The sequence below is a fragment of the Protopterus annectens genome, chromosome 5.part0 (genome assembly GCF_019279795.1).
Source record: "Protopterus annectens isolate FY-2018-M chromosome 5.part0, PAN1.0, whole genome shotgun sequence".
Taxonomy (NCBI): domain Eukaryota; kingdom Metazoa; phylum Chordata; order Ceratodontiformes; family Protopteridae; genus Protopterus; species Protopterus annectens.
Window position 1 is genome coordinate 371,836,139 of NC_056735.1, and position 24,351 is coordinate 371,860,489.

Below are 24,351 nucleotides of genomic sequence, written 5' to 3' on the forward strand. Positions count from 1 at the left end.
ATGCCTTCTCTCCTCTTCCTCTGCTAGCATGAGTCATGCACAAGACCAGGCAGGACTCTCCCAATTCTTGATGGTTACTCCATTTTGGCTCAGACAGCATTGGTTCCCCGTTCTTTCCACTTAGCCAGGATCAATCCCCACAAGTTATTTCACTGTGTGGACCTTCTCACACAAGACAAGGGGTCTCTTACCTATATTCACTTGTCCACCCTGCACCTGATGCTGTAGGTGATAGGGTTTTGATCTCTTTTTGGCACCTCTTTTCTGAGGACATGCTTCAGGTCCTACAGGAGGCCAGGAAACCAAACTCCAGAATGTTATATGTCCCAATGGAAGCACTTTTCTGTCTGGTGCCTCTCTCACCATCAAGATCCCATATATGTGGAGGTTCCTGTGGTTCTCTCTTATTTGTGTGATCTGTTCCATGCTGAGTTAGCATATTCTTCAGTGAAAGCTCACTTATCAGCAATTTCTGCTTGCCTGCCCTTGACTGCTCCTCTGGACTGTAGATTTGAGGTCAAGCCATTTCTTAAAGGTGTCCTTCATATTAGGCCTTCCAGTAAGCCAATTCCATCTTACTGGGACCTCCGTTTTGTACTTGAAAAATTGATTCAGGCTCCTTTTGAGCCTACTTCTTCAGATTCCTTGCAACATTGTACTTGGAAGACTGTTCTTGTTTTGGCTCTTCAGCTAAGACAGTGGCTGAATTCCAGGTTTTCACGGCTACTAATCCTTTTTTAGTTTTTCAGAGATAGGGAGTCTCTTCATACTAATCTTTCTTTTACACCCATGGTGGTCAATAAGTTGTCCCTTAATTAGTCTAATCATCTTCCTTCCATTTTTCCTTCTCCGCAGTTTGCCAGTAAAAAGGTTCTTCACACCATGGATTTGCATTTACAGCTTAGATATTATTTGGATAAAACTAAAGTTATTTGTAAATCTGAGCAGCTGTTTGTTTCCTTTTACTCCAAGTCCTTGGGTTTAGCTGTTTCTAAGGAAACCGTGTCTTCCTGGATTTCTAAGGCCATTTCTTTTTGTTACTCTTTCATGGTAAATGTCTTTTCTCATCAGTAATGGCTTATTCTACCAGGGCTGTTGCCTCCGCTGGTGCTTTTTTTCCCCAAGGCCCTGGATACTACTTCCATCCTTAAAACTGTTACATAGTCCTCTGTTCATAGTTTCACTAAGCATTACAAGTTGGATGTCATTTCCAGGGCTGGCTTTGCCAGGGGTATCCTGTATGACTATCTGGAGGGATCTTCTGTGCATCCTCCTCCCAGGCTTGAGATTTTATACTCTTCCTTATGCACAGAATAATGCGAAAGTGATATGGAAGGACATCGTAAAGTTGTGTAAAATCTTCCCATAGCAGCTGATGTCGTCCTCTTCACTGTTGCAGTATTCGCTTCCTCCCTCCTGGCTGAGGGGCTCATCTTTTTTTTTTCTTTCTTCTGAATGCACATTCTGTTCCTCCCGGGGCTTTTCCAGTTGTGTGTGTGCGCGTCCGTATGTCACCTTTATGCCCTATGCATTGCGTGGGGAGCATACTAGTGACGTACAACACTGATGAGTACTAAAGGCTTTGGTACACTGGCCGGACATTGGACTATCCTTGGCAGGAAATCCCTTACATGTGGAATACTGCAGCAGTTTAATGCAGGACAGCTACTGCTACTGTAAGATTTTACACAACTGTACTTTCAGTGTTAACCAACTGTCATTCCAATTTGTGCCATGTCTGGCTACCCCTGGAATGACACCAAAATCTAACCAGTTATTGTAGTCTGTTATATGCTGTTTACATTGTGACACCATTCTCAGCAAAGATATGCCCCTTAACTGTCCAGAGTTTCACAAAATGTAAATATTTTTGCTTCATATCTTTGGTTTGTTCCTCATAAAATTTAAGTTTTTATGGCAAATAACTGAGGACTGAAGTCACCAAATAATGTCATACATTTAAATTTCTGACTTCATATCCTTCAGAAAATGTATCACACAAATCCTGTTATTCTAACAAGTTTCTATTTTATACAAGCAATAATTGAAATATGCCCCTGTTTTTGGGCCTTAGCTCCACTCCTATTATTTTTGGCTTTGTCCACATATTTTGCACTAAGAAGTTGAGAGCAGGATTAGTTGTATATCAGCCTTGTATGCATACGTGGAGACCTCTACCATGTGTCCCTCATATAATTAAAGAATGTCTACCTCAGGTTGTTCACATCTACATGACCATCATCCATGTTGTACATTTACCCAACATTAATGGACATGAGTGACCTAGTAAACTGTCATATCCTGGCACCAGAGAAGGAGGTCACCATTACCATTTCCTTGTTCAGCCCAGTGAATGGTGTGCCTGTGTAACTCATCATGGTGTCACCTATTAGGACATTAACATGCACAGTGGGTGGCCCAGGAATCCTTAAGGGTTTAAGTGCACCAACTGGATTACCCTTCTTGGTTGTTGTGGTCGTGTTATAAGTACAGCTAATGAAGTATCTTTGTGCTGCTGAATCATCTGTGTGACAAGCCTATGTTTCAGATGCCTTAGCGGATTAAGTAGTGCGAAGTAATTGTATCTACTGAGAACCTGGCTATTGCTACGAGTATGTTTAGATAAGAGGCTAGTAGGTAGCTATAACTCTCATAGGTAGACTCAGTACATGGTAAAAGCAAGTAGTTGTCGGTAAGCAAAAGGCAGTTTCTGCAGTGTCTCAGAGTGTCTAGTGCTAATAGGATGGCAACAGATGGTCTAAGGGAAGACTAGTCTCATGGCTCTAGAAACTAATATACAGTCTGTGGATTGATATATAGTATGCTAGCTACATAATTTACCTGCTGAAGGCACCTAGAAGTGGTACTTTCAAAACAACTCTCAACATTTTGAATCCAGAATGAGGGACAATTTAAGAAATAACTGCAGAAAATCAGGGACCTGTTTTAAAATATGATAATAAGATAATCTAAATTAACACATATTTTCTGAAGTAAAAGAAGTCTTAATTTAATCATTATCATTAAGTATAATCCACCACATTTCTCTCAAATTTGACAATTTTAAAAGAGTTCAGTAGGGACAGAGCAGAATGTTGAGCCAAGATTGAGGATGCCCACGAAAATCAGGGGCATTTGAAAGGTATAGTTTATAATAAAGGAGTTTTACTAGTTATAGGTACATAACAGAAAAATACAGCTAAGGTAACACAGATAATCAATAAATATGCAGTACCTTGCAGAGGGATTTCCAAATTTTCCCTACTTAATGGAGAAATAGAAGCAAGACAGAATTATAATAAGCCAAATATTCCCTTAGCAGAGGGAATTCATATGTTGTCTAAATGGTTAGCAGTGGGATAACCAACAGTTGGCAGCTGAAAGAGGCTTATCATATAGCATATCCAATAAATATGTTCCCATTAGCAGTAAACCAAACAATTATATTGCTGGAAAAAAGCACACACACACACACACACACACACACACACATATATATATATATATATATATATATATATATATATGTATATATATATATATATATATATATATATATATATATATATATATATATATTGTGTGTGAAATAATTACTTGGCTACAAATAATATACTGTAGACTTCAACAGGTTTAATGCTGTTGTTGTTGTGTCTTTCGGCTTTTCCCTGTTAGGGGTCGCCACAGCGGAACTCTGGTCCACTAATGATTGGCAGTAGATTTTTTTACGTGCCGAGTTGCCGGCTCTGACGCACAACCTTCAACGAAGGTACGGCAATTTAAGCATGTCTCCACACAGAAGACGCTCTAGCTGGGAATCGAACAGGACGTCTTACTGTGGTGGTGCTGCGGTAGCGTTGTCTCAAACATGCAGCCAGATGCATAGCATACCCTGTATCTATACTTATCAACAGATCCATCCAAGAAAATACAGTACCAGACATCTGGAAAAAAATTCTTCATAATACCCCTCCACAAGGGAGGAAATTCTACAGAATCATCAAATTACAGACCTATTGCTATATTACTACCCTTATCCAAGACACTGGAAAAATGTATACATAGACAAATACTAAACTACCTCTTACAGGCAAACCTAATTACACCCACACAGCACGGTTTCTGACCCTCGCACAGTACTACCACCACTGCTCTCCTATCTTTCACACACAACACTGCCCAAGTCAGAGATAATAATAAACTCGTATTGGCGTTTCCCATCCCCATCCTCCTAAATAAACTTTCCAACCTACAACTCTCTACCTCCACTACCTCCTGATTTAACAACAACCTCTCAAACAGCTTCAGATTGCAAACATCCTTCGCCTCTTAGACCGGGGGTTGCCTGGGGCACTATCCTGGGCCCCCTACTTTTTAATACATTTACAAATAACCTCCATGTCTCCTGCCCCCACTCTACCTTAATACAGTACGGAGACAGTTCCACAATTAGTAACACCTCCGACAATATACAAAATCTCCACACTGTCACTCAATCTCTGCACCTAGTAGAACAATGGCTAACTGAAAACAACCTGCTTCTCAACCCCAAAATGACCAGGCTTCTCCTTTTCCTTCCAAAAAACCTCAATCCAGCTAAAGACAACTTCACCATCTCATCCTTAGATAGTACAATTATCAGTAACGACGCAAACACCAAATTGCTTGGCATTACTATAGACGACCAATTAAAATTCGACCTACATATCTTAAATTGTATCAAAAGGTCCAGTCAAAAACTAGGCCTCCTGCACCGCAACAAATATATATCTAACAAATCTAGACCTATAGTAGCGCAAACATTTATTCTACCATCCCTGCTATATGCTGCTCCCATACTTACTAACTTCCAAAATAATCTATTAACCAAACGAGAAGCCACCTATAACAAGATAGCCAGAGTCGCAGCCAGTAATAGCTACAAATTCCATCACTGTATATCCCTGAATAGCTTAAGCTGGCCTGAGCTCCTCAATATGTTTTAAATATCACAACTACAAATTGCACATAGCCCCAACTCCTGCCCTTACATCCATACTTATACCATATACACCCAATCGTGACCTCAAGCATGCAACAAAACCTACTTTAGGTGACCAATCCAAAGAAAAATATTGGAAAAATACTTTACAATCATTCAATTGGATACTCACGGAACAAACTTTCATTGTCCCTTTGTTCCACTACCTAAAGTAGCAAATTCAAAAAGTAACTAAAAATTAATTTCCAAAATGCATGGATCTGTACTTGTCAGGAAATAACCTAATGAAGTTTTCTTCTTCTCTCGATTAATATATCTGCCTGGTATTTATTACCTAAACTGTATACACATATAACTCTCTTTGCAGTTAGTACATCAAACATGCATTTAATAGCATAGGTATTATGTCATGATGTTACCCTGAATTGTATATTACGTATTAATAAATATTTTTTATTTTAAGACATTGCTATATTTCCTTTTATATAACTTAATGTTAACCAAATTTCACATATTGCTACTGCATTCTCAAAATACTGTACTTTTGCCCTGTAAATATTCCTGTTATATATTTATTTTTCTCAGTTTTTGTACTGTTAAGTATCTTACATCTTTAACTGTTACTTTATTTATTTTTTTACTAATTGCTTTCTTGGAGCTTTTCTCCTCGGGTCTCCGCTGAAAAAGGGCTCTCTGGACCCAGTTAGACTAACACAGTTAACAAATGTAACAAAAAAAAAAAATCCATTTACATATATTTCACAAACAAAATGCATTTAATCTTTCTTATTTTTTATACTGCTTACTGGGTATGATGTGTATATTATATCCTCTCTCCTCCAGGTTATGCAGCTATACAACAAAGCAGCAAAACACATGAGGTGTCCCTTTATTCTCCAAATGTTTTTTTACTGTTCTACATGTCATTAAAATGAAGATAAAATTACATCAGAAACACTGCAGACTTACAATTCGAAGACCATATATAGCATGCCATCTGAGCTGTACGTCTCCAGCAATTCCACAATATGCGGATGCTTCAGCATGTGACAGATACTTGCTTCCCTCTTGAGATCTGAATGAAAAGAGACAAAACGCACCATTAAGTTGACTGACTAGCTAAATGAAGCTGCTTAAAAAGAGACATCAAGGAAAAGACCTCTGCTGACTAAATATTTATCAAAACGTCAGTGGTTAATTTAAACAATCATATGTTTATTAATGTTATTCTTGTCACAGTTCTCACAAAGTACAGTTGTGTACACTTACCATAAATGTAGATGTTCGAGTGTATTCACTGTTGCAGTCATTACATTTGGGTAATCTGCTTGCAGGTTGCCCTCAGTCGGCCTGATTAACAAAGTCTTAGGTCCTGCATCGGTTGGGTTGCTGTCCCTTCTTCCATGACGTCAGGGGTATGTATAAAACATGCAGCCGACACCATTACATCAGTTTTTCTTGCCCCAGATGTCAGGTGCCCCCCTAATGGGAAGCAATTAAACATAAAAGCACAAAGATATACCTCCAACAAAAAAGCAAATGCACCAAAATGTCTTTTAAACATAGAAAAAGGAAAGTGGAGGTATAGCCAAAAGAAGTTAGGGGGCTGCAACAGTGAATACACTTGAACATCTACATTTATGGTAAGTGTACACAACTGTACTATGTTCTTCGTGTTTCACTGTTGCATTCATTACATTTGGGTAGATTCCCAAAGCTATGGTTGGGAGGAGGAGTTTAGATAGCATTAGGGCCAGCTATACGGCCCTGCAAGACTGCAGTGGCAAAGCCAGCTCTGGATTTAGAGAAAATTGGCAAATGATAATGCTTGGTGAAAGTGTGTACAGAACTCCAGGTAGCAGCTTTGAGGATGTCCCTGGTAGGGACGCCTCTGAGAAAGGCTGTAGGGATAGATGCCGCCCTGGTGGAGTGAGGTCTGATCCCCTGGGGGATAGGTTTTCCATGGTGCTTATAGCAGAAATGAATGCAATGGTTTATCCATTTAGAAATGGTTTGCTTTGAAATAGCCTTCCCCTCTGCCCCTGCAGCAAATGCTACCAGCAGCTGTTCAGATTTCCTTTGAGGTTTAGTCCTGTCCAAGTAGAATCTAAGTTGTCTGTGCACATCCAAGGAATGCAGTATCCGTTCCCCTTTATTCTGTGGATTGGGAAAGAAGGTTGGCAAATGAATGGACTGATTAAGAGTCACACTGGATACCACCTTGGGCATGAAGGATGGATTGGTTCTGAGTGAGACCCTGTCCGCATGAAAGATGATGAAAGGCTCCACTGCCATCTTCTTCTTCTTCTTCTTTCGGCTTTTCCCGGTTAGGGGTCGCCACAGCGGATCACCTTGTCCGCACATTGAATGGCAGTGGAGTTTTACGGTGTCGAGTTGCCAGCCCGGCGCCCAACCTTCCACAGAAGGCACACTCACATGCACACCTAGGGCCAATTTAGAGTGTCCAATCCACCTGCAGCATGTCTTTGGGATGTGGGAGGAAACCGGAGCACCCGGAGGAAACCCACGCGACCACAGGGAGGACATGCAGACTCCGCACAGAAGGCACCCCAGCCGAGGATCGAACCGGAGAACCTCTTGCTGTGAGGCGGCAATGCTAACCACTGCACCACCGTGGCCGCCCAAAGGCTCCACTGCCATAAGGGCCTGTAATTCAGATACCCTTCTAGCTGAAGTGATTGCTGAAAGGAAAGCTGTTTTCCAAGAAAGAAATTTTACGTCTGCAGTAGCAGCTGGCTCGAAAGGAGGTAGAGTGAGTTTCTCCAAGACAAAGTTAAGGTCCCAGGCAGGGGTTGAAGCTCTCCTGGGTGGTCTCAAATTTTTGGCCCATCTGAGGAACTGCTTGAGCAGTGGATGAGAGAAGAGGGGAGGTTCTGTGTTATAATGAGCTGAAATGGCTGATGCGTGGATATTAATGGAGGAAAAAGACAGGCCCTTGTGAAGCATCTCAGTTAAGTATTGTAAAATCTGAGGTAAACTGGGTGCTGTTGTGCTCATCCCTTGAGATTGGTTCCAGGCAAAGAATTTTTTCCATTTTTCAGCATAAGATTTTCTAGTACTAGGCCTCCTTGCATCTAAGATGATATCCATCACAGGTTTGCTGAGGGATGGTAAAGAAAAGATTAAGTAATTAGCCAGGCTGCAAGGTTCAGTGTTGGAAGCTGAGGGTGCAGAATCTGGTTCTCCTGCTGAGACAGCAGGGAAGGAGTCTTTAGGCAGGTGCCATGGAGATAACCGTGACACACTGTGCAGGAGGGAGTACCAGTGTTGGCGCAGCCAGTCTGGAGCAATTAAAATCATCTTTGGTTTGTCTTGTTTGACTTTTAGTAGTACTTTGGAGAGCAGAGGCAGAGGGGGGAAGGCATAGACTGATAGGTTTTTCCAGCTAAAGGACAGAGCATCCACTTTCCAGGCTTGTTTGTGGGGAGTTCTTGTGCAAAATTTGTCCAATTGGTAGTTCTGGGGAGAGGCAAACAGGTCTATATCTGGGCTCCCCCATTTGCTTGTCAACATGTTGAAATTCCTTGGTTCCAGTTTCCACTCATGTGGGTCCATGAGGTTTCTGCTTAGTCTGTCTGCCAGTGTATTTAGTTTTCCTGGCAGGAATTGAGCTTGTAGGTGTACTTGGTAGCTCAAGGCTGTGTTCCACAATGCTATGGCTAGTCTTCAGGGGAGTAAGAATGTGTACCTCCCTGCTTGTTTATGTAACACATAACAGTGGTGTTGTCCGTCTTTACCATTAGTTGTCCTGGATGAATGTGGTCCTTGAAGGCTGTCAGAGCATTCTGTACAGATGATTAATATGCAGGTGCATTTGACTTGGGTTCCATTTGCCCTGAATGCACTTCCCTGTCAGGTGAGCCCCCCATGTATAGTGTGATGCATCTGTTGCAAGGGTTTGGGAGGCAGGGGGTGGTGAGAAAGGTAGTCCCTTGTTTTGGTGGCAGGCCTCTGCCCACCAAAGGAACTCTAGGCGTAGGCGAGGTATGACAGGAATCATTGTTTCTAGGTTTTGAGAATGTTGACACCATAGGCTTTTTAGATACCACTGTAGTTTCCTCATATGCAGTCTTGCATACGTAATTAGAAGAATGCAGGAGGCCATGAACCCCAAGGCTTGCAGTATTTGTCTTGCAGATAGCAGGGCTTTTGTGGCCACTTGTTTGAAGTAGGTTGTCAAATGAATTTGCTTTTCTGGTGTGAGGTAAGCCATCTGGGAAGTTGTATTCAAGCTTGCTCCCAGGAATATAAGTTGTTGACAGGGTACCAGATGTGATTTCTATTCGTTTATGGTGATGATACAAAAGTATGTCCTGGCTTTCTGCCTGAATTAGACAATCGTCCAGGTATGGGTATATTTGAATATTTATTTGCCTGCAAAATGCAATAACTGGAGCTAGGCACTTTATGAATACCCTGGGCGCAGTAGATAAGCCAAAGGGCAGTGCAGAGAACTGACAGTACGTGTAGCCTGCTTTGAAGCATAGGTATCTTCTGCAAGATTCCCTAATTGGGATGTGCAGGTATGCTTCTTTTAAATCTAGTGTTGCCAACCAGGCATCTTTGCCTAGCATAGGAAGTAACTGGTGAAGAGTCAGTATCTTGAATTTTTGAATCTCCTAAAAGGTGTTTAGAGTAGACAGGTCCAGGATAGGAAGCCATGAATCATCTTTTCTGAGTACCAGGAAAAGTCTGGAGTAGAAACCTTGTCCCTTTTCCTCTTCTGGTACCAGCTGAATAGCCCCCATGCTTAAGAGAGAAAGTACTTGTTTTTAGGCCTCTGCCCACTGATTTGGGGGTAGGTCCGGCCAACCACTTGGTGTTGGCAGCGTGTGGAAGTGAAATCTGTATCTCTGGGACACAATATTTAAAACCATTCGTCCTGGGTAATGAGTGCCCAATTCTTTGCATGAAGAGCAACACCCCCCCCCCCCCCCAAGGTGCAGTCAGATGATGAGTGCTTGGAAATTTTAAAAGGAAGTCATTGAGACAGTTTATCATATGGGGGAGTCTTATTATTCCCAGACTTGGAAGTGAAGGCCCCCCAATTCTTAGTTCTGTGAGTCCCCTGGGACTGAAATCTGGGGTTTGTGCTGTGCCTGGGTTTGGCTTGAGAAGACCTGGAAGGGGCTGGAAAGGGCCAATTCTTAGTTGGCCAGTGCCTACTAAATCTAGGAGGCCGAACTTGTAAAAAATCTTTAACAGTTTGCATAGATTTGGCTTTATCTTCCATCTTTTTAAGAACTTCCTCATTCTTGTTGCCAAACAGGCGGTCCCGATTTAAAGGAGCATCCAACAATTTAGCTTTAATATGATCAGGCAAAGATTGCTCCTTAAGCCAAGCATGCCTTCTGAGCACAGAACCAGTAACAGCAGCCCTGCAGGAGGCCTCTAATGAATTAAAACCACATTGCAAAGTATGTTTTCCAATTTGTTCAGCAGAATGCATTAAGTCCTGTAATTCTCTATTTTCCACACAGTCAGGAATTAACATAAATTTCTGTTTAAGCAGTCCAATACCATGTTGCTGACATTTTAACATATGAAACTGACAGCTTAAAGCCCTAATGGCTAAGGTCGCAGAAGTGTAAACCTTCTTACCCCATCTATCCAGCGCCCTGGAGTCTCTATCAGAAGGGGTAGGATTTTTAGAAGTAGAAACCTTAGTGCCCTCGGGCCCCTGTGAAACAGCCTCTGGATCTGCAGTAGGATTTTTGAAAAGGAACCTGTGGGACTCAGGAACCCTGTAGTATCGGTCAGGTTTTCTGGGAGCAGGAGGCAGGGTATCAGGGGCCAAACTAGATTCTGAGAAAGCATCATCAATGTCTAGTACAGGAGGAATAGCTAAAGGCCTATGCTGAGGTAGGAGAAGGAAATCCCTAAGCCTCTTTTTTGAATCAGAATAATCCTGGCTTTCCAGTGGAAATGCTCCCTTAACAGTATGTAAGGTTTCCCCAAAAGAAAAATCCTCAGGAGGGGAAGCAGAGGGAATAGAGTCCTCTGCATCATAATCCTCATAAGTAGGTAAGGACAAATCCAGGTCATCAGAAGAGTCCGAAAAAACAGAATCCTGATCAGAAGATTCATAATCAACTTCAGTCCTAGGCCTCTTAGAGGGGGGGGGGGGTTGGCTACCCCTGATTACAGTTATTAGATCTTCAACCATTCTTATCATTTGTTTTTTTAGGCATAGAGGTCTAAGCACGTGGTCTGGGCGTCGGTTTTTTAGACATGGATCGAGATTTAGGCCCAAGTAATGAAGAAGGTGTCAATTTAATATGCAAGTCCGTAGGCCTGAATACACCCTCAGAAGCTGGTGCCTGCACAGCGGCTCCGGACCCACCCAAGGTAGAGACATCTGCAGGTTCCATAGCTGAAGCATCTCGCGGCATACCGGACTCTGAATGGGTCTCAGTAGAGGCCTGCGAACCAGAAGTAGCGGGCATCAGGGGCTGCGAAAGCGCCTCACTGAGTACCGGCCTCGGCGGCTTGTCTCAGTCTTTATCTTTGCATTTTTTCAGAATCTCGGTAGTCAGATGGCTAACCGAAGACATTTCTGGATAATTAAACCGAGAACTGAAATATTTAGAGGCGAAAATGTACCAACGACGGATAGTGCGCTGATTAAATAAAGCACAAAACCGACAGCAAGGTACCTCGTGATCAGGGCCTAGGCAAGAAATACAGTACGAATGAAAATCTTTGTGAGGTATTTGCTTTCCACAAGTAATGCAATTATTAACTTTTACTGACATCGGTAAGGAGCAAGAAAAAGTTTCCCCAACGGGGTACTTGGCTTTAGTTGAAGACTTCGGTTCTGAAACTCAAAAACGAAAATTTCAGAAGTCGGCTGACCGTCACTTGCGAACTGCTTCTGCTTCGGGCACCGCACGGCAAGAAAGACTGATGTAATGGTGTCGGCTGCATGTTTTATACCTCTGACGACCTGACGTCATGGAAGAAGGGACAGCAACCGACGCAGGACCCAAGACTTTGTTAATCAGGCCAATTGAGGGCAACCTGCAAGCAGATTACCCAAATGTAATGACTGCAACAGTGAAACACGAAGAACATCTGAAGAACTACATATTAAAAAATGTACCCATGAAGACGGTCACTTTTAGATGAATGAAAACAAAAAACAATGAAAGACTTCTTTACACCTAGACGTGGTTCATTTGTAAATGAAAAAAAAATTAATATGTTTATTTGCACTAAATGTTTGGAACGATGGTAGAATTTGCTAGCTTGCTATGCAGAACAGTGCAATTCCAGAGCCAGAATGCAGATATACATTAGTATCAGCAATTCAGGATAGAGATGTTAGCTAAAATATGAGCAAAATTTGTGTGTCACATAATAAAACAATGTTTTTGCAAAACAGCAAAAAATCTCTGCATGCTCCTGGCATGGGTAGAGGTCGCACCTTACACCCTCTAGTACTCAACTATCTCTGAGTTTGTGCAAGACTGTGTTTCTGCTGTTGAGTGACCTTGGAAATACAATACTTAACCAACAGGTATGCTGAAATTACAGCTCCACATGTTACAAGGGTGACTCCTTAGCAAGGATGAGAATTACAGACTAAGAATTTTACTGTCCACATACTTGGACAATCAAGATTCTGGCACCCAGCTGCTAGGGATAGGTGGGAGGAGACTAAACAAAAGATAATACAAAAACTGAGAAGTTGGAAGCTCTCGACTATGGATATGGATGGTAAGGTACAAACATGTGAAAATGTTTTAGCCTCTTAAATATTACATACAGGTCAGGAATATTACTATCAAACAGAGGAAAAGTTGTGGACCACAATTAATAAAGAATTGAAGAAATTTATTTGGGAGGGAAAGAGAGTATGAGTTAAGTGGGCTACTTCTCCCCAGAGAACTAGGTGGTTTAGGATTACCAGACTTGAAGGAATACTTTAGAGGTAAACAGATAAGGCTGATTTGTAGCAAAAGAGTATAAATCAAAGTGGAAAGAAATAATGCTGAAACAAGGAAAGAGTTCATGAAGTAAGGAGAGAGTACGACTTGGATGCAGGCCCTTAAGGAGGAGGGCAACAACTGCGTAGAACATTACAGGTTCATAGGTAGGTACTAGGCTGCCAAAAGGCATTTATAAGCCTAGCCAGAATATGTTGGCTTTCGCCGCCCCCTTAGATTAGTTCCCTGTGCCTCTGTCCAGCAGAGCCACTGAAGTGATCCCCAGGGTAAACTTTCTGTTTCCCATCCACTTGTCAAGGTTTCTCTTGAAGAGGGTTAGCGAGGAGCACTGCCTAATGCAGATGGGAATCTTGTTCCAAAGCATGGAAAGTCTCTGGGACAGGAATCTATCCCTCCAGCACGTCCTATTTATTGCTGTGGTGAGGTTTGCACCCCTAGAGCGTGTGGCTCGAGGGGATATGGCTTTCTTTAGGTGGAGCATGTCCATCAATTCTGGGTTGGACATGGCCTTGTACGTCAGGCAGAGATTACCTCTGAGTAGGCAGTATGCAACCGAGTACAGCTGGAGTTTCTTCAGTCGAGCTGCATAGGGCATCTGTTTGAGGCCAGTGATCCTCTTGGTGAGGTACTTCTGTGGTCTTTCCAGCTGTTGCAGGTGCCTTGTAAGGTACATCCCAAACGGGGCGTTGTACTCTGTGATGGGTCTGATGAGTACAGGGGCACAATGACCTCTTTTGATCTGGATGCGAACCGTTTTGTGATTAGGTGGGCCGCATAGAAGGATTTTCTAACCACTTGGCAATGTGATTATCAAAGGAGAGATTACTATCTACTTGGGTCCCCATATCCCATATTATGTCTTCTGTATTTAGGGGACTACCACCTATGTGGTAGTTTGTGGGTACTTTGTTTTTTCCAAATGGTATGACTATGCACTTTTTGGCATTTTGCTTGAGGCCATGATTTTGACACCAGGTATCCGTCTCAGTGAGACCCTTTTGGAGGATGTTCATGTCAGCTGGAGAATCAATTACAGCTCCTAGTTTGCAGTCGTCTGCGAACTTGGTCAGCCATAGTCCTCCTGTGCTTGCCTGTACCTCTGAGAAGTACATGCAGAACAGGAGGAGTCCTAGGACTAGCCCTGGGGAATGCCATTTGTAACTGGTTTAGAATCAGACCTAGCTCCCACCACTCTCACCATGTGGGTTTTGTCCGTGAGCCAGTTGGCAACGCATCTTGTGACGTAGGGGTTTACATTCAGGCTGGTGAGCTTGTCTATAATACCAGAATGGGGAATGGTGTCGAAGGCCTTTGCGAGGTCTAGGTAGGCTGTGTGTACCACCTTTCCTCATCTATAGTCTTGGTAACTGTCTCAAAGAAGTCCACCAGGTTTAGGAGGCATGATCTGCCCTTAACAAAGCCGAACTGGGTTGGGTCCAGTGTTTGGGGGATCCCAATGTCTCTGTTAATGAGTTCCATGATGATGCACTCCATAGCCTTGCAGACCAAGCTAGTCAGGTTTATAGGGTGATAGTTCCCGGGGTCTGTTGTGGCTCCACCTTTGTGGAGCGGACTAACTATTGCTGTGCTCCACTTTATGGGTACATAGCCTGTGGAGAGGCCAAGTTTGAACATTGTGTTTAGGTGCGGGGTTAGTTCGTCTTTGAGCTCATGTAGGACACAGCCTGGGACACCGTCTGGTCCCATTGATGCTGTGTTTTTGGCTTTGGAAAGGACTGTTTTAACCTGAGTGTCTGTGATTTCAGGGGCTCTACATTCTTCTGGTATGGTTATGGGTCCTTTTGGGGGTGAGAGGAGGGTGAAGTTTGCACTGAACCTGTCTGCCAGGATGTTGGCAATATTGGTCAGTTCAGTGTATTTTGTGTCATTCTGCACCAACTCCGAGCAGATCGGAGCATTGCCACTTAGATTCTTGACACAGCTAAAGAATGCCTTGTGGTTATCTTTGGAGTCCTTGGCAATTTTTCTTTTGAAGCTCGCCTTGGATGATTTTATGAGCGATCATAGTTTCTTGCTGATACTGATCAGAGATGTGTTCCCTTCCTGGGATTTTACTCTTTTCTTTACTAGTTTCCTCCTTCTATTGTATAGCTTGTTTATGGCAGGAGTCCACCAGACTGGTTTCCTTTTCTTGGAGGAGTGAGTCTTGGTTTTGCTTGGGATAGCACGATCCATGCATTCTTGTAGGTGCCCATAGAATGCATTAGTAAAGGATTTTGCAGCTTGGACAGCGTTATCCTTTAGCATGGGGGCTTTGAAATTTTCCACCTCGGTCTTAAGTAATGTGAAGTTTGTTTTTGAAAAGTTTTTCACAGTGGTTTCCTTGTCCGGGGGTGGGGGTGGAATGTGGACATCCAGAGTGATTTGTTTATGGTCAGATCTAACCAGCGAGGGGTTGACCTCTGGTGTGGAACACTGGTCGCCCATGTTGGTGATGACCAGGTCCAATATGTTGTCACCTCTGGTGGGAGTGTTGACCAGCTGATCCAGGGCGTTTGAGTTTATAAATTCTAGGAAATGTTGGGCAAGGGAGTTAGTACTTGAGTAGTTCTCCCAGTTAATGTTTGGGTAATTGAAATCGCCCAATATTAGGGTGTTTGGTAGGACCTTTGTGTTTCTAGAAACATGGAATGGGGGTCCTGGGACATGGTGGGTGATCTGTAGCAAGCTACAATTTGAATTGCAGTTTTGCCCATTGTTAGTTGCACGTGGATGATCTCTGAAGCATCGTGCTGTGCCACTAACCTGGAGGTGTGGGTATCCTTGATGAATATGGATACGCCCCCGCCTTTTGTATTTCGGTCCGGGTACTGTGGCCGACATGTAGGAGTTGTAGCCTGGTCGTGCTGGGGTGCTCTCTGGAGCCTTAAACCAGGTTTCTGTTACCGCACATATGTCAATTTTCTCCATACTGAGGAGTGCCTTGAGTGCGTGCATTTTGAGGTTTAGACTTCTGGCACTGAGTAGCATTACCCTCAATTTTTTGTTACTTGTGCTATTTACGGCGGTGGGTTTGTCTTTTGAGCCTTGCCTAAAAAAGGCACTATGGGGGTGGCAAGAGCCTTGGCCAGTATTCGAAAGCCTAAAGGTAACAGGTGCAAGCCATCTCTAGCGAAGTAGCGTGGCTTGTCGAGCATGTCATCCCAGGCGGACAGACACTGGATCCCCTTTGAATGACACCAGAAACTTAGTCAATTGTTGAAACTGATCATTTTTTTCTTTATACCGTGGTATCATTCTTGGTGAAGGCAGGATGCTACTCAGGGTCAGGGTCATACCAGCCTGGGCTACGTGATCAGAGAGCTCTTCCATGTCTCTTTCATGTAGTCCAGGGAGGTACGGCTCAGGTCATTCACACCAACATGGACAATGACAGAGTCATATTTGTACTTGTTCTGGAGTGACCTGAGTGCATGTGTTATGTGACGGATCCTGGCACCTGACAGGCAGCTAACAGTAACCTTCTCCTTACTCAGCCTAGTGAGTGGGACATCAGTGTGCCTGACTACAGAGTCACCTATTACTAGTGGGTTGGGTATGTTATTTTGCCTTAAGGGCAGTGATTGCATGGCACACTGGTTTTGTGAAGTATGTGTTTTATGGTTTGTGTTGGGAGGTGGAAATTGCTTGGATGTCTGCTTTGGAGGTCTCTGTTGCTTTTGCAGATTTTTATTTAGAGCCTCAGAGTATGTTTTTGTGTATTTATGTGTTTTTTGCCGGTGCTGGTTTAATGGGTCTATGTGAGACTGGTGGTGTGATGCAAGTAGTTCCCTTCTCCTCTTGACTGTCTGATCCAGTCTTGGGTTGAGACAGCTTAGCCTCCAGTTTGGCTGTATAATTGCACAAAATAGCTGAAAATATTTTTGAGAACTAAAACCAACAAGGCAATGGAGAAAGAGAATTTACCAGCAGGGACGACTGCAAGTAGGGTGCACAGAAAATAGGCAAGAGTGAGCTGGAATTTACTGGAGAATATTAACAAAGGAACCAACTTATTCGGGGCAAATACCTCGCTAGGGAAAGTCATAGGGTGGTATTCACAAACCAGGGCTTTGCATACTTGTAGCAGTGATCCATGAAGAGCAAAGTTATGTGGATATGCAAATCCCTATCAGGATGACTATGGAAATGCGGAGAACTTTTTTTCTGAACATTCCCCCTAATCCCCCGTCGGTAATGCACATAACCAATAAGGGGACTGCTGCCACACTGTTAAGTGGATTTACACTTACACGCATGACTTTGCTTCATAGACATGAATCTATAATGAATTCATTTGCATAAAAATTGTGTAAATCACCCTTAAGTTACACCAGAAAGCTGCCATTTTTTCGTCCAGTACGGAAATGCAATGGAAGCTGATATGGTGCTTTAGCATACCTGGACATTTGTACTGAAGGGATCTCGAACAAATGTATTATTTTGATTCTTGTGCGTACCTAGACATTTTACTAAAGGGGTCACTTGGGTGAAATGTTCACTTCAGTGCTTGTGCATACCTAGACACGTTACTGAAAGGGTCGCTTGGGTGAAATATTCATTTTACTGTCTGTGCATAATAGGAAATGTTACTGAAGGGGTCGCTGGAGGAGATGATTCATTTGTATGTTAGGGAATATGCAGACAGTGCTACCGTTAGTGCCTTCATCCAGGGCTGTGAGCATGAACATGTGGCAGACATTGAAACCCTGCACTGATGAAGGACTCTCACTGCTCTTGAACTAGTTTTCTGTGATGACGCAGATATTAATGTTTTCCAGGATAATGAGTGCTTGTTGGAGTGACGTTTTTAGTTAAGGCTCCTAGTGTTAAGCAGCAATACCTTTATATTATCCAGATTATGACTTTTTTATTTTGGAGACTGCCTACAAAAGACACTGGGGGGGGTGTGTGGACAGTTTGTACTGTCGACCATCTCTTCCAAGACTGAGGTATACTGTACCCATTAGAGTGACACCAGAGGCTAGGCCAACTGTCAAAGTCAATAAGCTTTTGCTCGTTTTGCAGCATCATTCTTGGTGATGGTAGACGACTACTCACCAACAGGTCCACACCTGCCCGACATAAATTCCAAGAGATTGATCATGTTTCTTTTTATGTAGTCCAGGGTGATACATCTCAAGTCATTTACGCCCACTTGTACTACGCCTATGTCTTATGTGTATGTGTAGTACAAGGACCTGAAAGTGTGCAGCATGCACTAATACCGGTTAGTGCAGCACCCTAATGCAAATGGTCATTGTATCCAGGGGTGCACAGTTCAAATCCCTTAGTCTGGCAGATGGCACACAGGTTTGATTCCCTCAGCTCACGTGTGCCTACAGTGTGACCTTGAGTAAACCACTTAACCTGACAGTGTTTGGGGGCAACTGAGAATTATGGCTACGCTCTTCATACGTCCCCTGGACTACAATCCAAGTAACTACTTATGTCCATGTGGTGAATCCTGGAAACTGAACTCTTACCCACAGAATCCATCAAAAGTATGTTTAACAGGTCACCCTTGACATCACTCCAAAATGACTCGCCCACAAAAAAAAAACAAAACAAAAAAAAAAAAAAAAAAACACAAATGCACATAACTGCAAACCGGGTACAATGACTAAGGCTGTGAAGACCTTACTAGGTTTTGTTTACAGTGACTGAAAGTGATACCAGTGTAGGATGCCCCTCATTTTTCTAACAGCCTGTTTATTAACTCCAGTATCAGAAAAAGTGGGCCTTTTAAGCTGTAAACTAGATAAGCACGCATGATGACTGCAGACATACAGGGGGAGGGACTGGACAGAGGATGCTGAAACAGAAGGACACAAATTAAGTTAGTTAACTCCTGTTAAAGTCAGTTCCTTATACAAATTGACTACACTCCTCCTTAGATGGTTGTCCCTCGAGCAATAATGGCTTATAAGTACAACACCAAGACACAAATCTAGCTTACAAGTGGAGGTACCAGCAATCAATTCCTGAATCCATGTTGTGGCAAAACATTTAGTGAAACTGCAAATGGATACCCAGGTCACCACTAAACAGATATCCTCCTCTGATACTCTTCTGAGAAGAAAAACAAGTTGCAGAAACAGCTTCTCCTCTGATTAAATCTGCCCTAATCAGGATTGGAATGGACTTTTCAGCTGTAAAATGAAAGGAACCAGTACATATTGCTAATCCAGTTAGAAACTGCTTCTTGACTTGCTGGGCATCCAACTTGAGCTGGGGGGGGGGGGGGTTGGTATAATAGTTAAGATGTCTACTTCACAGACACAAAGTACAAGGTTTGATTCACACCTTTGGAAGGGAAATTGGCTAGGCTTAAAAGAACCCACAAGGGCATCTAGCCTAATACATACCAGGTGTGAAAGCAACAAACTGCTTGCATGTATAATGGGCATTCGATCTGCCAACTGCAAAGGAAACAGTTAACTCTGACTTTGTAACAACTTTGGTTCTAGAGTTATATGCACAAAGATGTCTCCTACAATCCACAGAGTGGAACAAATTCTTCCTTCGGAATTCAGATAGACCTCTCAATTATCCAGATTTTTGCCTCACATTTTGGTCTGTTCCTCAAAATTTGTGGGTTTCTGGCAAATCACTGACAACTGGTGTCACTAAATAATGACACACATTTGAGTTTCAGACTTCATATGCATCACAAAATGCATGCTAAAACAAATCCTGTTATTCTAGCAACTTTCCAAGTTCATATGAGCAATATTTAAAATCTGTTTGTGTTTTTGATCCTTTGTCCCCCCCATTATTTTAGGCTTTGTCCAGATTTCTTGCAGTAAGAGATGGAGAGGTATGTCAAAGGACAAAGGTAAAAAGAAGACAAAGGCAGGTTCTGAAACTCTCTTGGTTTAGCTAATTGCTATCAAACAAGCAATCTGCCATTTACGCAGGTTGGAAATTTTAAGGGAACAGGGAATACAAACAAGGGACTTTGTCATTTGTTTTCTGTATGAAAATGTAGATGCCATGGAGGAATGATTAACTTCTTAGTTTAAGATGCAGGACCCTTTCTAAACCAATTTCAGTAGCAGAACGCGGCAGATTTTATTCTCAAGGGAGATGGGCTCACAAGGGAGGAAATGCTCCTTAATGAATAAACAAAACCCAGGCAAAAAAAATCAAGAGCCATAGTACCATATAAATCAATCTTCACACAATGCAATCTCTTTGATTCATTAAGGTACACTGCCTAGCAGGCTATTTGTTTAGTCTCTTGCAGAATTCAGTCAGTCTTCAGAAGAAAACACGTCCCTATTCTCTATGTACATGCAGCATCTGTGTTAAATTAATAACATCTAGGGCCACATGCCAAGCCTATACGTTATGCCACAGAAGGTCCTCATAGAGCGCAAGGTGGAAAACATAACAGGAACAAAGGGAAACCTGTGGTCATCTCTGCTAAAATGAAACTATCAGGGTAAAACAGCCTTTGTCTGCTTGCCTTCACAGTAACTTAATTTTTTTTAATTCTTTCTGCAGTCTCATGCCTGGTGACGATCACCCCCCCCCTCATGCAAGTGAACTTATTTGTTCCCCATTACCAAAGGTGAGAGCTGGCAACAGCAGAGTTGTCATCTTGGCAGCCATGAGGAACTGACTCATTTTTCTCACCTTAATCTCTCTCCCAAGTTGCTGACATGGACACTCACATTTGCAAGCGTCTACTGTGTCTTGTATACGTGTGCATTCGTGCATACTCTCCATGGAAGGTTGCCAGATGACTACGGCTTGGTCAAGCCAGACACACATTACCAGCCCATACACTGCATGACATGCACCCCCAATTTTCAATACGTTCTGCACTGCAGTGAGTTAGAATTCCTCCCCCACCCCCAATGAGCAATCTGAAGTCACCCCCTGACTTGCACTCACCTTTGTCAGCTCCTCAAACATCCAAGTTATCAAACTCACAGTCAGGGCTTTATCTTTCTGCCATATAGCTGATGTAAAACAGGAGATGTGCACTGGAGTGGGAGGAACAAGACTACATGCAGACTCTCCCCACAGTGAGAGCAGAATATGTTACACCCAAGGCGGTGATGTACTGTGTAAAGCACACAGTCTGTCAAGGGTGTTGTGCTCCCCTACAGGATGAATTTCTAACAACTGGATTTTGAAACACAGAGCCAGATACCAAATGTCCATGGTCATCCTACACAAATGATGGGATCCTGGCCTTCCCAGTTTGGTTCCATTCCATCTGACAGTTGTACTGTCCACAACCATCCAGACAACACCTTGATTCAGACAATTACTGAGTCAAGTGCATCATTACCACTTTCTACACATTAATTTCCATCTTACTTTGGAAGGAAGAGAATAGACTAAGGACATGACAATAACTGCAGAGCCAGCCACCTACCCAATCCCAAATCTAACAAATCCACCCTCAGGATGTGAGACAGGGGTAATGGGGGAAAATAGCCTTTCCAAGTTTTCCTGTGTTTCTGAAATCCACCTTTCCAAGTTTTCCTGTGTTTCTGAAATCCACCATTTTAGGTTTATGACTATGGAAAGAATTAACAGAAGTAGTAAATCCATAACACCCTCCAAATAATCTGGAAGACTCTGCTGGAATTCTCACATAAGGAACATAATATTTTGCACTACCATGGTAGTAACTAACACATGGCTTAGCCCTTGAGAAAAATGTCTGGTTGATAAATGTGACTAGGCAACCACTGACTGGAATAATATTACAATACCATGTACTCTCCTGCATCAGGAAAAATCCTCCTGAAAGGAATCTTACAGGACTCCTAAAAAAACAGAAAACCTGTACTCTCTCTTCATACCTCTCAACTGTATGGATTTTTGCAGAATGTCCAGATTTTTGCCTCATGTTTTTGGTCCATGCTAGAAGTCTAAACCTCAAAATGCACTCTCTCGAGGCACTCCTAAAAATGGAGAACATCGATATCTGTGTAGTAAGTAAGACCTGGTTCAAGGCTCCAGAGAGCACCCTAGCAATACCAGGCTACAAAGTCATACCACACTTTTTGGCCACCAAACCAAGATCGAAACACTAAAGGTGGAGGAGTGTCCATATTCACCAAGGATATTCACACCTCCAGGCTAATTGCCCAACACAATGCATCTGAAACTCTCCAGGTGCAACTAACACTAGGTAAGACTGCAATCCAAATTGTAGCTTACTACAGATCCCCCACCTTCTAAGACTCTCACTACACCTTTCTGAACATTCTGGGAAATATTAACATGCAACCAAACACCCTAATACTAGGCGATTTCAACTACCCTGCCATTAACTGGGAAAACTACTCGGGTACCAACACCTTTTCCCAACGGTTCTTGGAATTCATAAATTCCAACGCCCTAAATCAACTAATCCATTGCCCCACCAGGGGCTCCAATAACCTAGACCAGGTCATTACCAACATGGGAGATAGATGCTCCACACCAGTGGTCACCCCCTCATTGGTCAGGTCTGACCATAAGCACATCACCCTTGACATCCACATCCCACCCCCATCCCCCAAGTAAGGAAAGCTCTGTAAAAAACTTCTTCAAAGCCAACTTCATGCTACTCAAGTCAGAAGTGACAAACTTCATGACACCCATGCAGACAGGAGCTGAAAGTTCGACTGCTGAATCCTACACTAAGGTCCTGTATGAGCACATCCACTCATGCATGAATCATGCCATCCCAAATAGAACCAAGACGCTCTCCTCCAAAAAAAGGGAAGCCAATCTGGTAGTCCCCTGCCATAAACAAACTATACAACAGAAGAAAGAAACTGTTGCAGAAAGGAGGAAAACCCCAGGATGCAAAAAACCTCCCTTACCAGCCTCAGTAAGAAGCTGAGATCCCTCATAAAATCCTCCAAAGCTAGTTACGAAAATAAAATTGCTAAAGATTCCAAAGACAACCACAAGGCATTTTATAGTTATGTCAAGAATCTAAATGGCAATGCTCAGATATGCTCTGAGCTACAACAGAATGGCATTAAATATATTGATCCCAAGGATATTGCCAATATCCAGGCAGATCGATTTAGCGCCAACTTCACCCCCCAAAGGGCCGATCTCAATACTAAAATATTGTCAAATTCCGGTAATTACGGCCACACAGGTAGAAACCGCACTCTCCAAAGCTAAGAACACAGCATCTATGGGACCAGATGACATCCTGGGCTGTGTACTACATGAACTACAAAATTAACTGGCATCTCACCTAAGTGTCATGTTAAATCATAGCCTCACCTCAGGCTTCGTGCCCACTGAATGACGCACAGCTACAGTTATCCCACTCCACAAAGGGGGATTCACCATGGATCCCGGGAACTTCCGTCCCATCAGTCTGACGAGCCTGATTTGCAAGGGCATGGAACGCATTATCATGGAACTTATGAACAAAGGCATTGGCAACCTTCAAACACTGGACCCACCCAGTTTGGGTTGGTGAAGGGCCGATCTTGTCTCCTGAACCTGACTGACTTCTTCAAATCAGTCTCCAGAGCTGTGGATGATGGTAAGGCGGTCCACACAGCCTATCTAGAACCTCGCCAAGGCCCACTCTGGAATCATAGATAAACTTACTAAGCTGGGCATAAATCCCTACGTCACTCGATGGGTTGCCAGCTGGCTTACTGACAGAACCCATACTGTAAAAGTAGCCGACACCAAATCCAGCTCCAGACAAGTGACAAGTGGAGTACCTCAGGGTTCAGTCCTGGGACCGCTCTTGTTTGGCATCTACTTCTCTGAAGTACAGGCCAACACTAAGCGACTCTGGCTAACAAAGTTCGCAGATGACTGCAAACTGTGAGCCATTACTGAATCCCCAAATGATGTGGACATTCTATAAAAGGGCCTTACAGAAACAGATGATTGGTGCCAGAGCCATGGGCTCAAGCTTAATGCCAAGAAATGTATAGTTATCCCCTTTGGGAAAAAACATGTACCCATAAATTTACCACACAGGTGGCAGTACACTAAACATCAAAAGTGTGATGAGAGACCTAGGGACACAGGTGGACAGTGGTCTCACATTCGATAACCACATCGCCACAACAGTCAAGAAATCCTTCTATGTGGCACACCTCATCACTAAGGGCTTTTCATCCAGAAAAAAGGAGGTCATTGTCCCACTGTACTCATCCCTCATTAAACCCATTATAGAGTACAATGCCCCGTTTGGTATGTACCTCACAAGACATCTGCAACAGCTGGAAAGGCCGCAGAAATACTTCACTAAAAGAATCACAGGCCTAATGCAGATGCCCTATGCTGACTGCTTAAAGAACTCCAGCTATACTCTGTGGCATATTGTCTACTCAGAGGCGATCTCTGCTTAACATACAAGGCCATGTGAAACCCTGAGCTGTTGGACATGCACCACTTAAAGAA

At 43.0% G+C, this 24,351-nt stretch overlaps 1 protein-coding gene across 7 annotated transcripts in view; it reads right to left on the reverse strand.

Annotated features, from left to right (window-relative positions):
- The window catches only part of CASK (calcium/calmodulin dependent serine protein kinase), a 4,132,188-nt gene that overhangs the window by 2,969,391 nt on the left and 1,138,446 nt on the right, over positions 1–24,351 (reverse strand). For all 7 annotated transcript variants that reach the window (XM_044072334.1, XM_044072332.1, XM_044072333.1 and 4 more), the window contains exon 3: positions 5,951–6,056. In XM_044072334.1, the coding sequence (XP_043928269.1) occupies positions 5,951–6,056 (106 nt within the window). The remainder of the gene's footprint in view (positions 1–5,950; positions 6,057–24,351) is intronic.